This window comes from Harpia harpyja, chromosome 13 (assembly GCF_026419915.1).
Source record: "Harpia harpyja isolate bHarHar1 chromosome 13, bHarHar1 primary haplotype, whole genome shotgun sequence".
In the NCBI taxonomy this organism is placed as follows: domain Eukaryota; kingdom Metazoa; phylum Chordata; class Aves; order Accipitriformes; family Accipitridae; genus Harpia; species Harpia harpyja.
This window is the reverse complement of record NC_068952.1, coordinates 43,845,345-43,859,285: the sequence shown is the minus strand read 5'-3', so window position 1 is coordinate 43,859,285 and position 13,941 is coordinate 43,845,345. Positions and strand designations below refer to the sequence as shown.

The 13,941-nt window shown below is 51.0% G+C and overlaps 1 protein-coding gene and 1 long non-coding RNA gene across 5 annotated transcripts; one reads left to right on the top strand and one right to left on the bottom strand.

Moving 5' to 3' along the window:
* Positions 1-1,544: 1,544 nt before the first annotated feature.
* LOC128150546 (uncharacterized) lies at positions 1,545-3,926 on the bottom strand. Its single transcript, XR_008238087.1, has 2 exons — positions 3,690-3,926; positions 1,545-2,622 (listed from the first exon to the last, which is right to left on the bottom strand). It is a non-coding gene; the product is annotated as an uncharacterized LOC128150546 (long non-coding RNA).
* A 172-nt stretch (positions 3,927-4,098) lies between these two features.
* NCAPH (non-SMC condensin I complex subunit H) lies at positions 4,099-13,653 on the top strand. Of its 4 annotated transcripts, none has more exons than XM_052806514.1 (17): positions 4,099-4,335; positions 4,453-4,546; positions 4,880-4,972; positions 6,016-6,154; positions 6,687-6,805; positions 7,142-7,331; positions 7,917-8,008; positions 8,165-8,370; positions 8,846-8,994; positions 9,542-9,645; positions 10,095-10,217; positions 10,540-10,647; positions 11,333-11,500; positions 11,825-11,941; positions 12,171-12,256; positions 12,577-12,652; positions 13,119-13,653. In XM_052806514.1, exons 1-17 carry the CDS (start codon positions 4,136-4,138, stop codon positions 13,176-13,178), a joined length of 2,124 nt encoding a protein of 707 aa, XP_052662474.1. In that variant the 5' UTR covers positions 4,099-4,135; the 3' UTR covers positions 13,179-13,653. The 4 variants fall into 4 exon arrangements, with proteins under 4 accessions (XP_052662474.1, XP_052662473.1, XP_052662472.1 ...); XM_052806513.1 differs by having other exon boundaries at positions 4,100-4,335; positions 6,690-6,805; positions 9,539-9,645; XM_052806512.1 differs by having other exon boundaries at positions 4,100-4,335; positions 9,539-9,645.
* The last annotated feature ends 288 nt before the right edge of the window (positions 13,654-13,941 follow it).

Genomic DNA, 13,941 nt, shown 5'->3' with positions numbered 1-13,941 from the left:
CTGCACTTCAGGAGTTAATTTTATATTTGAGTTTGCAGCCATTACTGGGTCTGTGAAATCCTGGATTTTATAGTCCAAGTGCTTTCCTGGCAATAAAACACAAGAAATGACAGCACAAAAGGTCAGATCATCACTGCTCATTGCAAACGAGCCAGGCACCTGCAAAAGGAGAAGTCAGTGGGGCCATCCTGAGCTCTGAAACCATGTGGGATGGTCCTTTGCACACCAGCCTCCTTCAGGGCCTCCCCGCTCAGAGCCATGCTAAGGGGAAAAAAAAAAAATCCAAGCTGTGTTAGTGCAATCTGTGTTATAGCCTTTGCAGACATAGCACTGAGCCAGGGTGTGGGAAGGCTGCTCGGGAATGGGCCTTCCTAATAAGACCTTAGGGAAATCAAACCATTTACCTCTTCTGAGGTTTCAACCTCTTCCTTGTGCCCGGAGGTACAAGCATGACCAAAAGTAGCTCTGCAGCAATAACAAGCAAGGCTGAAAGCAGACAGCACGCTCTGGAAGGAAAAATCAGACGGAGAGGCTGACCCTAGGGTGTCTGTCTGCAAAAAGGATCTGCACTGAACACCAAAACCAAGCCCCCTCCTAGCCACTGTCAGCAGCTGAGCAGGTATTAAATTGCCTTTTATTATTGAGATGAGCTACAGTTGTTTGCATAAGAATAGTACCAGTGGGTTAATAAATGCTCCTGTACCCTCTGCTCCAGCACATGGAAATTACCAGATAATCTTTAGTTTACAGGTCATTTATAGAGGGGTGCACCATTTCAACAAGAGGAGACCCCACTTGTGTGGCATCAACAGTTTCAGCCACTGCAGTAGGGACCCCAGATGCTTGGGGACATGGGTACATGCAGAAGTGCCCCAGACCCACACAAAAACCAAACCTCCAGCAGCCCCATCGGAGCGGGCAAGCGCCCACCAACTCAAGCTGAGGTCTGATGCTCGCGGGGGGACGGGGTGCAGAGGTCCCAGTAACCCCAGAAGGCTGAGAGTTTGACAGTCCCCACCTCTATTTTTAGCCTTGCAGCTGGGGAAGATCCCTGTTGCTACGCTACGCGTGTTGTGGGTCCAGAGCGGTCAGCGCATCCCAACCCCGGGACCTGCCAAGCAGCTCGGCAGTCCCGTGGATGTGAGTGACAAGGCTTCAAGTCGGTCACGGCAGCTGCGGCAGTCACGCAGGACTGCTCCCCCCCTTCCTACTCTTCTCCCAAACTTCCCACTCCCCTCCAGCACTTGCTTGCAGCTGAGACATCCCCCGTGTTCAGTGTCACCCCAAAACTCCCCACAGCCCTGGCACAGCGCAGGCAGGCAGGTGGAAAAGTACCAGGAGCGCAGCAGGCAGCAGTTGCTGCCTGGTGGGCGGACAGCCGGCTTTCCATCGTAAGTCATTCTTCCCAGCTCCCAAAGCAAACCTTAAATGAGCCTCCAGCATTCCCTCCAAGAGCAGGAGAATCCCAGCACGCCTCCGTCTGCCGGGGGATTTTTGGGAACGCATCCTCCGGCAAACACCCACTGGCAGGTCTGAGTTGTAAATCAAGTTTCCCAAAGTCCTGCCAGTGATTTATTAGTTGGGGAGCTGACCAAAGGGGGAGCAGCCATTTGTAAAAGCTCGTGTCACCAAATGATACATTCTCTTAATTTCCAGTTAAATACAGAGCATGAATATTTCTGTCCTTGCCAGCATCACTAATGGCTGGGAATAATCAAATGCTCCACACATTGCTACTGCCACAGCAGGAGTAATTTATTTGGACATTATAAACCTTCATAGCTCCTTCAGCCTCCTTCATTTCGGATGTATAGCTGGAGATATTGATTTGTTTACAACATCCATTAAAGGCTTTGTTATGAGGCTTTTACTCACAGGAAGACACATCACAAAGCAAAACCTGGGTTTTACAGCTTCTCCATTTTAGTCTGGCCCAACCAGAGCAGCTGAGGGAAGGGGCCAGACCTCTGTGCTCAGACCCCGAGTTATTTCGGGACAAAAAAGCCCTACAGGGTTTTTGCACACCACCACCCCCACCCCCAACAAGTCACTTAGTCCCCTGTGGCTTTCAGAAGTGCCCTGGGCCTCCAAGGTCCTTGAGCTGTGCTTACGAGTAGACGCCAGTCTCCAGAAGTTTATTCTTTTGCCATTTTTGGGGTGCCTGTTGTCAGTGCAGAAACTAGCTGATGGCACAGCGATCCGTTGACCACTCTGTGACAGGAGCACGGGGACTGCTGCCAGGCTTGGCTCGGCAGGGAACACAGCATCTTGAGGAATGTAGCTGAAATCAAACCACATCTTTTCCTCCTGCTCCATCCAGTGGTTCAGGCTGGAAGAACACTTTGCAGTCGGGAAGAACTCACACATCAAACTGCAGCAACGTCGCAGTCCCCAGTACCTAAATCCCCCAAGAAGGATTGGGGCAGCTGCTGCTTCACCCTCCTGAGGGGGACGACGGCTAGGAATGCTGGCCTGGTAGGGCTGGAAAAGCTTCTCGTCCAGGTGGTGGCACTGGAGAAGAAGCTGCTCTTCCCATCAGCCATAGGGTCAGGATGATGGTGGAGGCGGGCGCAGGTCCAGGCCATCTAACTTTCTGCTAACACTTCTACAGCGCAGGACATGCTACAAAAATAAAAGACGCAGCTTTATTTCCCCCATCATGCAGCCTTGCCTCAGGCACATAGCTCAGCCCTCAGACCAGACTGCTCTCCATACTAAACCAAGGAGCCCGTCTCCTGTGCCCACAGCCCAGGCACTGTCCCGCAGGCAGGACTGCTGGAATCAGGCACACCAGGCCATGGCTTTGCTGGGAAAAGGAAATTTGAGGAGCAACAGCTTTCCCCAGCAAACCTTTCCTGCTAGTAGGTGCAGGGAAACCAAAGCACTACAGATAACCTAGCTTCATCTTCTGAGAACTGGGGACACAGGTGAAAAGCTGAGGTGGAGATACGAGGGAACCTTCCTGTCTTCACGGGGTCCTGCACACAAACGCAGGCTCCTTGGGTCAGACCAAGAGCAGAAGGGATTGGTTTTAGGAAGCACTACTGGCTCCTCACTTACCAGTCTCTCTGCCCCCAGCACTGCAAGGAAAGCAGGAGCTGCGACCTGCTCCTGCTCTCATGGAACATCCTTCCCGGGCCAGACTGGAAGGAAGGATGCTGTATTGGGCAGGATGGAGGACTCCAGATCTGAAGCCGGGGGGATGCCCTGAGCCATCTGCTAGCCCCCACCATATGTGGCTGACATCTGAGCTGCTGGATACTGCCCAGCCTGAGACTGTAAAGCCTCAAGACCCCCTGCCAACCCTCTAACGTACCCAGAAACCCACAAAATGCTGGGGAGGGCTTCAGGGCACACCGAGGGCTTACAGGACACACCAAAAAACACCTAGAGGGCCATGGGGCGGGCAGAACCAAACACACGGGGGCTCTGGAGAACACCAAACAGCAGAGCGGTTGAAGGACTACCAGAAGGCACCTGGAGTGCTCTGGGAGGCCTACAGAGCAAACTGAAGGGTCAGGCAAACAGCCCCGGGGGCAATTCCACACAGATAGGGGCTCCGGGGGACAACGAGAAACAAACGGAGGCCTCCGGGGGGGGGCGGGGGACAGAAGGGAGGCACGGAGGAGCCAATGATCGTGGGGACCAGTGAAAACCAGACAGCGGCTGGGGGTGGGGGCGGTCAGTACCTAAGCAGGTCGGTTCTGGCGGCTCTTCTTCCTCCGAGACGGGCTTTACCCGCGGCTAACCGCTGCTCCGCCGCTGCGAGAGGGGCCCGGGCGCCACCACCACCGGCGGACAGCACCCTTCAGAGCGCAACCCTGGGCCAGCGAGGCGGTAAAGCGACTGACCCGCGGGTAGCCGAGCCCTGACAGGAGCCGCGGGCGGCGCGTCCTCCCCCACCGGCGTCCGCCGGCAGACTGAGGCACCGCGCCCCGCCCCCGCCGCAGCCGTTGCGCCCAGCGCATGCGCGCTGGCGCGGCGATTCAAACCCGACGGGGCGGAGAGCTACGCGCCCGATTGGTGGGCCGCCATCCGAGCCGCGCGCCGATTGGCCAGAAGGCGAGGAGTAGGCGGGGCGGGGGCGGGTGGCGGGCCTGAGGCGGCGAGGCCCGTCCCCGTCCCCGCCGTGAGGATGAGCGCCGCGACACCGCGCCAGGCCCCGGCCGCCTCCCCAGCCCCGCGGTCCCTCGGCAGCACCGGCACCCCCGTGTTGGCCGAATGCCCCGGTAACGACGATGAACGGGAGAGGCGGCAACGCCGGCGCTCGAGGGCCACCGACTTCCAGCGCGGCAGCACCGACTCGCCGCTGGGCCTCGCCTCACCCGCGCCCAGGTACGGGCGGCCTCGGTCTGAGGAGGTTTTTGGGGTTTTTGGGGGGGAGAGGGGGTTGGAGGGGGGGAGGGAGGTACGCGGAGGAGGAGGGTCCCCAAATCACCGTCTTTCCCCCAGGCAGACGGAGGCATGGCTGCCGGCCCTCCCCCAGTGGACCAACGCTCAGATCTCGGATCACTACAGCACCTGCATCAAGCTCTCCACCGAGAACGTGAGTCGGACACCTCGGGGAGGGCTCCTGATCCCAGCCCCTCTCACATCTTCTCTGTCTGGCAGCAGTCGCAAGGCCGGGAGGGATTTTAAAACTCCTTGAGCCTTGGCTACGCGGTTATTCTTCTTCCAAGCCCTCTGAGCCACATCCCTGATCCAAGCCGTGGCCAGATCTGGGCTTCTGTTGCTGCCTTCCCTGCAGTAACAAAGTAGGATGTGGCACGGACCGTACCCCCTCGGTCCTGCTATAAATACCTCCATGAGATGAGGGTTCAGACAGTTTGGACAGGTGTCATTTGCCAGGTGATCAGTTCCGAGCTGTGCTTTGTTTCAGAAAATCACCACGAAGAATGCCTTTGGCTTACACCTGATAGACTATATGACCGAGATCCTGAAACAGAAGGGCTCTGAACCGACCGACTTCAAGGTGAGAAGAATTGCTGCCTAGTCACGGTGGTGCTTTGTCTCCAACTGGCATTTAGCCTAAGGTTTAGCCAACAACAAACCTCAAATAATGCTGAAGTTAACTGAGCTTGTTACTTCCACTAAAAATACCTGGTAGAGGCAGCACAGTCACTTTTCGCAGAAGCTTACAGTGTTGAATCCTTTTGTACCATAGAAATTAAAGGCTGAATTCTTTCAGCTATGGTCCTTCAAAAGGAGAGCTTGTTTAAAAGTAAGACTTGTGAGGCTTCTGAGGTAAATAATGGGTGTTACAACCAGTGACAAAACAAGGCTGGAAGAGAAAGGAAGTTAGTGTGGCTAACTCCTGGTCTAATTTTGATCCAGGATGGATCAGAATAAGAATGTGCCAGGGCAAAGACTTATTCACTATAATAGTTGACTGATGCTAGGAGGGAGAACTGAATTCTTGGGTGAATGAACAAATGGCAGGGCTTTTGAATGTGTCCTCAAGGAACCCCTGAGCTAGCTGTCTCATGGTTGATGAAACTGAGGAAGGGATGAGAAACTGCACAGGTTTTCAGTGGGTAGTCCTTTGCCTTCCTGGGGGGGTCTGTGATCAAAAAGGGCACTTGGCACCTCCTGCGCTTCACCTCTTTTGACTTCGTAATTTGAGAAAATAGAATGATACCAAGAGGATGACCCAAAAGAAGGCATGAAGGAGAGACGGAGGAGAGAGGTCTCTTGGGAGATGCAAATCTGCACCTTTCTGCTTTTCCACGTTGCTTAATCTTGGCGATTTTTTAAGTATTTTTCTGTGTGATCCCTTCCAAAAGACCTGACAAAGCAAACTGTAGGCTCTGCCTCAGAAGACACATCTTGACCCCTGCTGCGCACCTAGGTCTCCAGTAGGTTTCGGAATAAATCCTTTTCCAGTTGTTCACAATTTTGCTTGTAATACAGAGCATTCAGAAATTCAGGTCTGCAGCTTGCCTTCTGTGTTTGCATCATCTAGATGAGACTCTTTCCTTTCTAACTAAAAATTGCATCCTTTGTTCCTCCTGTCAGATAGCAGCTGGCACGCTTGATGCCAGTGCGAAGATTTACGCCGTGCGTGTGGATGTGGTCCATGCAGATACATACAAAGTTCTTGGAGGCTTAGGCAAGGACTTGGCACCTACAGAAAATGCAGACAGCCCGGAAGGAGGTGTGCCATTCACTCATTTTCTGTTAAGCTCTTCCCGTAAGAGAGATGTCAGTGTACTTACATAGCACCCGTGAATTTCGAAGCACTTTGTACATCTAGGAGAGTACCGCTCACTTCATTTTCAAGGGCTGGGAAATCCTGAATTAGTTTGCCTGGGTACGTGAGCAGGGAGGGTTGAGATGAGAACCTGAACCTGTTGCTCAATCCTGTATTCAACGATTTGGCCCATCAGATTTGAATGCAAACCAAAGGTGGCCTAATCTGAAACATTAAAAACGAAGTGCCCTCCTCTTTGCTGTCCTTTGCTTTGAAACGAAAATGTGCTGTTAAGATAAAATAGAGTCAATAAAAAGAAATGCAGCATCCAGTCAATAAAACATTGGTAGTTCATACCAATAGATACCTAATGGGGTAACTTCATGCCCACTGGGTTTTTGCGCGTTTGTCCTACAAACTGAAGTAAAGGTTGTGCTATCCCTCCGTAGGGTATTTTAGCAAGTTTTCTAAGTGTAACTTGTTCTTTTCCTTTTAGAAGACAGTGCAGTTCCTGAGGCTGTCAAGAGAGTTCAGACAAAGAAAAAGCACTCATTCAAAACCATTGAGAAGAACTTGAGTAACATCAATGTGTCGGAGGCTAATCGCAGATGTGAGGTGGGTGGAGGGGGGCTGCTGTAGCAGCTGCGTTCTAGTGGAGGAAAGGAGATGTCGCCTCATCTTTCTCATTTCTATTGTTTTCCTTATTGTGCATTCCTCTCTTGGGCTCTAACATTCACATGCACATCTGTGAATTCTGCTATTATATCAAGAAAGTTCCTAGTCACGTATATTCCTCCTGCGTGAGGCAGCTGTGAGAGCTCTCTCCTCGCTGAAAAAGATGCGTGGGTCATTGTCCCTTCGGATCTGTGCTTCAAAGTCTCCTGCAGAGACCTGCTTCACCCCCTCCGTCTACTCCATTCCTTGATTCTCTGCTTCATTCCGTACCTGTAGGTTGATCCCATGTTCCAGAAAACAGCTGCATCTTTTGATGAATGCAGCACAGCTGGCATTTTCCTCACCGGGCTGCATACCCAAAGCTGCCATAGTGAGCTCCTCTTTGACTCGAAGATCGTGCCTCTCCCTTCTTCAGAGACGCTCACGCTGCCAAACTCTGATCCTGTGAAAGTGACAGATTTAAAGCGTGAGTGCCGGTAACTGCTAAGCAAAGGGGCCCATCCAGACTTTTCAATTCTTTTCATCTCCCAAGCATGCTCATTTTAGTCTCAGCCAGCTTGACTTGTGCTTTTCTTCACTGCTTCGCTACCCTGTGGCACCATTGCTCTGATCCTGATCAAATTGAGACTGGTTGCTGGAAAAACAGGACCTTTGTAGGTTTTAGATCACTACATGTAACTTAACCTCTGGCAGATCTGTCACACAGCAGGTATACGTGGTCTGAGCCGTGCACCAGTTGAGATTAGTGTGCTCCCGGTTAACGACTGACCTTCTTAAGAGTGTTTTGAGCCTGTACATACTACCCAACCCCACTGCTCTGATAAGATTCCCAGCGTTATGCCCACCCTTGAGTTAGGGTAGCAAGTGAACTCTCCCTTTCTGCTGAGAAATGAGCCTGACTGTTTTTGCAGCGAGCCCTGCACCACCCTACATGGAAGAAGCGCTGCCTATATGTGTGGCTTTAAGAATGATTTAATGCCTGGCACTTGTTTTAGGTGCTGGTTGCTTCAACCTATATCTAATCTCTCCCCCTTGCTCTCCTTGTCTCTAGCCCTGCTAGCACAGTGCATTGAAAAACGCCCCATCTGCTCTTCGCTGGCTGGTTTCCAGTTTACAAAGTGGGATGCTGAATCCCATGATGAGGTATGTTTGTCAGCTCTGTGCCAGGTGGGATACTTGAGCTATATTCTGTGCTCACCTCCAAAGCGATCTCCCAGATACACGGGGCAGTGGGATGTTGCGCTGCAGGGCTGCTGATATCCTGCAAATTTTTTTCCTGAGCACTTTCTTCTCCTACAGTCAGTGTCAGCCCTGTTGGAAAAATTTAAGAAGAGCGACCAAGTGTTCGATATCAATGCAGAGACAGACAGCGACATGGAAGACTCTGTTCCCGCCCTGCCAGATGACAACTTCAATTCTGACTCCCCCAGGAGTACAGAAGCAGACAAGATAGGGGAATTCAGAGAAAACCTCAACTCCTGTGGGACAGTCTGCCAGAGCAAGAGGTAAGTAGTCACTGAAAATCTATAGCTTTGCTTTGATAGCAAGCGACAACTTCTGGCAGCTCTCTGAGGAATCTTTAATTTACGGTGTAGACATTTCCCATCTGCCTATAGCTTGCTTTCTGCTCAAGTTTTGGGTACGTCCAGGAGTGCATTACAGTAGTACCTCTACCCTCCAAGAGGACCTTTTCCTATGGTCGCCTTTCCTCAGAGTGATTGCTTGTCTGCTCACTCTGCTACCCAGTTTCCAGCCTGCCCTTTGGCAAATCCAACTCTGTGTTTGCAGCAGCCTCATGGACTCCAGACAGTGCAGCACCCACGGTACTGTTCACTCAGTAAAGAGCCGGAGTCCTGCACACATGCCAGCAGAGGGAGCGGGTGATGTCTGTACAGAGCTGATCTGGTTATTAAATGCACGCTCAGGCCTGGTGTGTGCTAAAGGAATGATTTCACTGAGCAGCATGTGTGCTCTTTCCAGAATTGATGTAGTTCCTTTTGGAGAGGGAGACATCGGGACCATGTGCCTTCATCTCTCCATGAAACCAGGGGAATACTCCTACTTCAGTCCCCGAACTCTGTCAATGTGGGCTGGCCCAGAGCACTGGCGTTTCAAACCTCGACACAAAGGTACGTATTTAGAGACAGCGGCTCATACGCTACAGATGCAGCTACTGCCAGGTCCTGCTTACCTTTGGAGATGGGTGCCACCTGAGTTGTAAAGTAGGGACAGTAAAGAATGGGACGAGCCTGCATGGCTCTTTTCTAGCCAGATGGGAAACAGCACTGAGTTCAGGCACCAGGAAGGCTCTCAGTCACACGTGGATCCTTTGGTGTCTAATGTATTCTCTATTGTTTGGGTTTGTTAATGATGTTCAAAGTTGAGGGGGTGTCTCTCACTGCAGCAATAAGAGATACTAGCACTAATACAGCTCCTGGTGTTGTTTCCCACCTTCTGCATAAAACCTGAAGATTAAATTACACTTTCTGCTTCTATAAAAAGATAATGATCCCTTTAAAACATGAAGCTTAGAACAACAGCTATTGCTTTCCTGTAACAAAGGGAAAAGTCCTTGTAGGTGACCTTTCTGTGTGGAGCAGATGCTCAAGTTAGGAGTGAGCTTGTTGTCCTTACTCTGTCACAAAGCACTGACAGTTTCCTTCCTTTCTGCAGCAGATGCTGACTCCGAAAAAAAGACCAAGAAAAGAAGTGCAAAGAAAGCGTTTGAAATTAACTTTGATGAGGATATTGACTTTGAGGCATATTTCCGTAAGACCAAGGTACGTGCTGAGGTTCTGCCTCTTTCTGCTCTCTCTTTTGCCATATCAGTGTGCCTTGGAACTGTCATCTGCAAATGGTTCATCTCAAGCTCCTGTGAAACTGGCTCTGTAAACCCAACATCACGTATGTTCCTTGGTGCAGGGTCTTCTGACTCCAGATCACGTTACAAATAGAGAGTTTTACCAACCTTGGGGTAGAGAATCAGGCTGGATTCTTCCTGGCTTATACCCTGTCAGTCAAAGAGACCCTGCAGCTCCAGCTGTGTGTCACAGGGTGCTGCGCAGAAGCCACTGGTTGCACTGACTTGACTAGTGTGGAACTCTTCTTCAGAGGCATCTCAGAACTTGCCCCCTTTCAGACGAAGACCTGTGTTCAAAACACTTACTTGTGCGTTAATCTTCCCAGTAGTGCATAGCTCATGTGTAATGGTATTTATTACCTTTCCCAGGCATCTGTAACTCTAGCCAGATCCATTCTGGAAAGCCAGAATGTGAAGAGCACCACGCTTCCCACAGACTTCAACTATGACCCTAACAACATTCTCCAGCTGTTCCTCAAACCAGCTGTTAAGGTAAGAGTCTTCTCTAAAAGCCCGTTGGCAATAATTCCATGAACAAAACCGCTCTTCACCAAATGCTTGAAGTGCTTCGGGATGCTCCTTAGGGCTGGAGACGGGCCAGCATGTCTCTCGCTGAAGTGCCCCACTTGTGGATGCCAAAGCGGCTGTGCTTAGCTGTTGTGCTTTACAAGGGGCTTGCTAGAGGGCTGGCATGCGAGGAGGAGGAAGAGCTAGCAGGCTGGGAAAAGGAGGCGATGAAGGAACAAGGCGCAGGCATTGCTTGGGGAAGTATTTAGAGTTTCTTCTTTCCTGATCCCTGGTCTTGTCTCTGTAGCTCTGCAGGACGTCTGAGCTGGACAGCTCATTGGATCACGAAGATGAGATCGGCGAGTACAATTACAACAACCCCAATGACACCTCCAATTTCTGCCCTGCATTGCAGGTAACTGGAACAAGATTTCTTTCTGTTGCCTATACTTGATATGTGATGGGAGTAATTTAGGAAGAATCTGTGTCTGGAATTAATTACTACTGAAAAAGAATAGGAGCTGCAGATTATGTCGAAGCTGTACGAGCCTCTGCGCACACCCCTGTCCCCTCACTCTTAACAAAATCAACTAAACTCTCTGCCTTTGGTGTTGGCCAGTCAGTTTGCTGCAGAAACTCCATTCCAGCCTTTTCCATAGACCTGTACCCTAAAGCAGGAGTAAATGCCATTGCTTACCTCTTCCGTCATCTCTACACAGTGAAGTTTGCTCCCAGCTGTTTCGAGCTCCCACTGAAGTAGATTTCTTCTAAAGCTTCAGCTTTCTGCCAGGCCAGCGCTGCCTCCTGACTGTGTTTGTGACAAGTCTGGTCCCACACTGGCAGGAGAGCCCTCATCTCTGTTACCTTTCCGTGTAGAACAGTCTTTTGATACTCTGCGCTCTAGATCTCCCTTGAGTTTAGCCTTAGCCCAGCCTAAGCGCTATGGGGAGAGGCTGAATAAGAACATGTTCCATGGGGAAGGTGGGCAGGTATCGCCACCCTCCTGAGAGGCGGGTGCTCTTGTTATCTCGGTGCAGGACAACTCTGGCTCCTCAAAGATGTCTCTGGGTAGCCTCACTGCCGTATCTCTTCTTGATCAGGCTGCAGACAGCGATGATGATAATGACCCCATTCAATTAATGGGCCAGACAGGGGACTTCAACCTTACTGGCCACCCTGAGAGTCAAGACGCCGAGCTCCACACGGTTGTCAGCAATGTCGATGTCACAATGTATGGAGAGCTGAACCTCATTGCTGAGCCCCAGAAGGTAAGGACTCGTGTTGTCGCCAAGCTGTGAACTGCTCACTTGAGCAGGTCCGGAGCAAAGCCTCTCAACACCTCAGGTGGTTAGAAGTCCTGAGATGGCAGTTTCGCTGCTGCAGGATTCTTCTGGGTTTGCTACTGGACACTTTATTCCCAGATGAACCCTTGTGTAAGAGGAGGGAATTAAAAATCAAAGGTTTAGTAGTGAGATAGCATTTACCATTGTTCCCAAGAACCATGTTTTGATTGTTCCTGTGGCCCTGAGTGAGGATAGTGCTGCTGCTTCTGCTCAGCTGCTCTCAACTAACCCTGGACTTCTTTTCCTCAGGTCAATAAGATAGCAATTCAGTATGCAAAGACAGCCAAGAAAATGGACATGAAGCGGTTAAAGAAAAACATGTGGGACATCTTGACTAATGGAGAGAAGAAAGAAACAGTGGCTGAGGTGAGTGCAGGGGGAGCCAGATACCTCAATAGGCCCGGGACTGCGCTTAACCCCTGCAGAGACAGTCTTGGACAGGTTTAGTAGCAATTCCTTTCTAGTAGTCTTGCTCCCATGGGATGGTTGGTAAGGACAGACTGAGTGTAACTTGCAGTGGTTTTTTCTCTGAACACAAGGCTGAATACTGGGGAGCAAAGTCTGTCTCAGCAGTGTCTGTCTTTTTGCTAACTAGATGGAAGATGCAGAAAAAGAGGAGGACACATCCACGGTAGCAGGAGAGAAGGTCTTCAGCAGCATCACAAAGGAACTGCTTCACAGGTAGAGAGACCCTAAAAAAGGTTGGACTGCAGCTGGGGGACAGACTTCAGCTGAGCTTGGGCAAATGCTGACCCCTCTGTGTCTATATTACAACCTGCTAACTGAACCCTGATGGGGAAAAAAATCTCTTCTCTTGCTCTCTGGGAGCTACGGGTTGCATTGAGCTTGGCAAATTCTGTGCAAGTGGGAGGGGAAAGGTAGAGAAAACCAGATCCCCGGGGAAGAGCTAATCTTTGGCGACCTGGTCCTTGCAGACATGCTCCATCCGTTGGGTTTCAGTAGGCTCTGGCCATCCTAACTTCCTCCCTTCTCTTTTGTAGGCTGCCTTCTGTGATGGCTAACAATCTGTCTGTCCCCTTAGCCTTCGCCTGCCTCTTGCATTTGGCAAATGAGAAGGTAAGCGCAGTGTGCCCACAGGAGACATGGTAGGAGCGGCAGGCGAAACACGCAGTGAAAAGTGCCAGGAGCAGGGCCATTTTCTTGCTACATCAGGACTTCTCAACTTAAGTCCCCGTTTCATGCTTATAGTGAACATAAATCAGGCTAATGTGCTGGGAATGACAGCCTGTGGTTAAGTACTTGTAGCATTTCCAGCCTAACTGCTGCCTGTCCTTCCTTGTCCTTGGGTCTGGCAGCAGAGGGGTGAGCACCTGTTGCTCAGTGTTGTTCTAAGCGTTGTGAGAGTTTCAGACTCCGAAGCAACAGCCGATGGGAAGCCTTGGTCTTGCGTGCGCTACTGGTGACAGAAGGGGCTGAGGTTGTTCTGAACTGTCATCGTGTGTGGTTTTTTTATGCCAGGCCTTCAGACTCCGAGGGGAAGAGTCTGGCTTTGTCAAACTTAGCTTTTCTTTTATATTCCCAGAATCTGAAGCTGGAGGGCACAGAGGACTTGTCTGATGTCCTAGTGAAGCAAGGCAACTGAGCCCTGTGCGGAGCAGACCACCGGGGCTGACCCACAGGACAGAGCTCAGCTTCCCAGCTGGCCAGTGCTCGCTCTGGACTCTCATCAGTGGCAGATTTTTCTCGTCCCAGCACCGTTGCTGAGAAATCCCACTGGTCTCTGCACTTCACAAAGACTTCTAAATCAAGGATGTCCTACCTAAACGTAGGACCTGTACAGATGGACAGTTGCAGCTCAGCCTGCCTGGCTCCTGCCCTCTTCGATCCATCGGCTCTTTCCTGCGTCTGGGTAGCAGAGTTCCTCCATCTCACTGTGAACTGCCAGTGCCTGCTAGCAAAAGGCCCCTCTGTGTGTCACTCACTGTCTGTCTGTAATTCCCAGTACGTGGACTGACTGTTACTCGTGTCTCCAGTTCCTCCTGTAGTCCTGTTCATCCCCTGAAATTACTGACCTTTTATACTGAGCTTAAAGATAATAAATTGCTACAGGCTTTGTTGATGGGCCTTTGAGATGGGGAAGGAGGAGTCTCCAAAACAGGAGAGAGGTTAAAATAACAACACATGAGTGTCAGGGAGCAGCAAGAGCAGGGTGGCTCCCTAAAGAAAGGCAAACCAGGAGTCACGGGGGATCGCACGGCCGGAGCATCACCAGCCAGGACCCAGTCCTCCAGTACCTGAACAATGTGAGCAGGACCAACCTGGAGATGGTGGCCAGGTTCAACCAAGAGTTGAGATCACCACACAAGTGCATGGTGCTGAGGCAGGTCCGAGATCAAGCCAGGAAG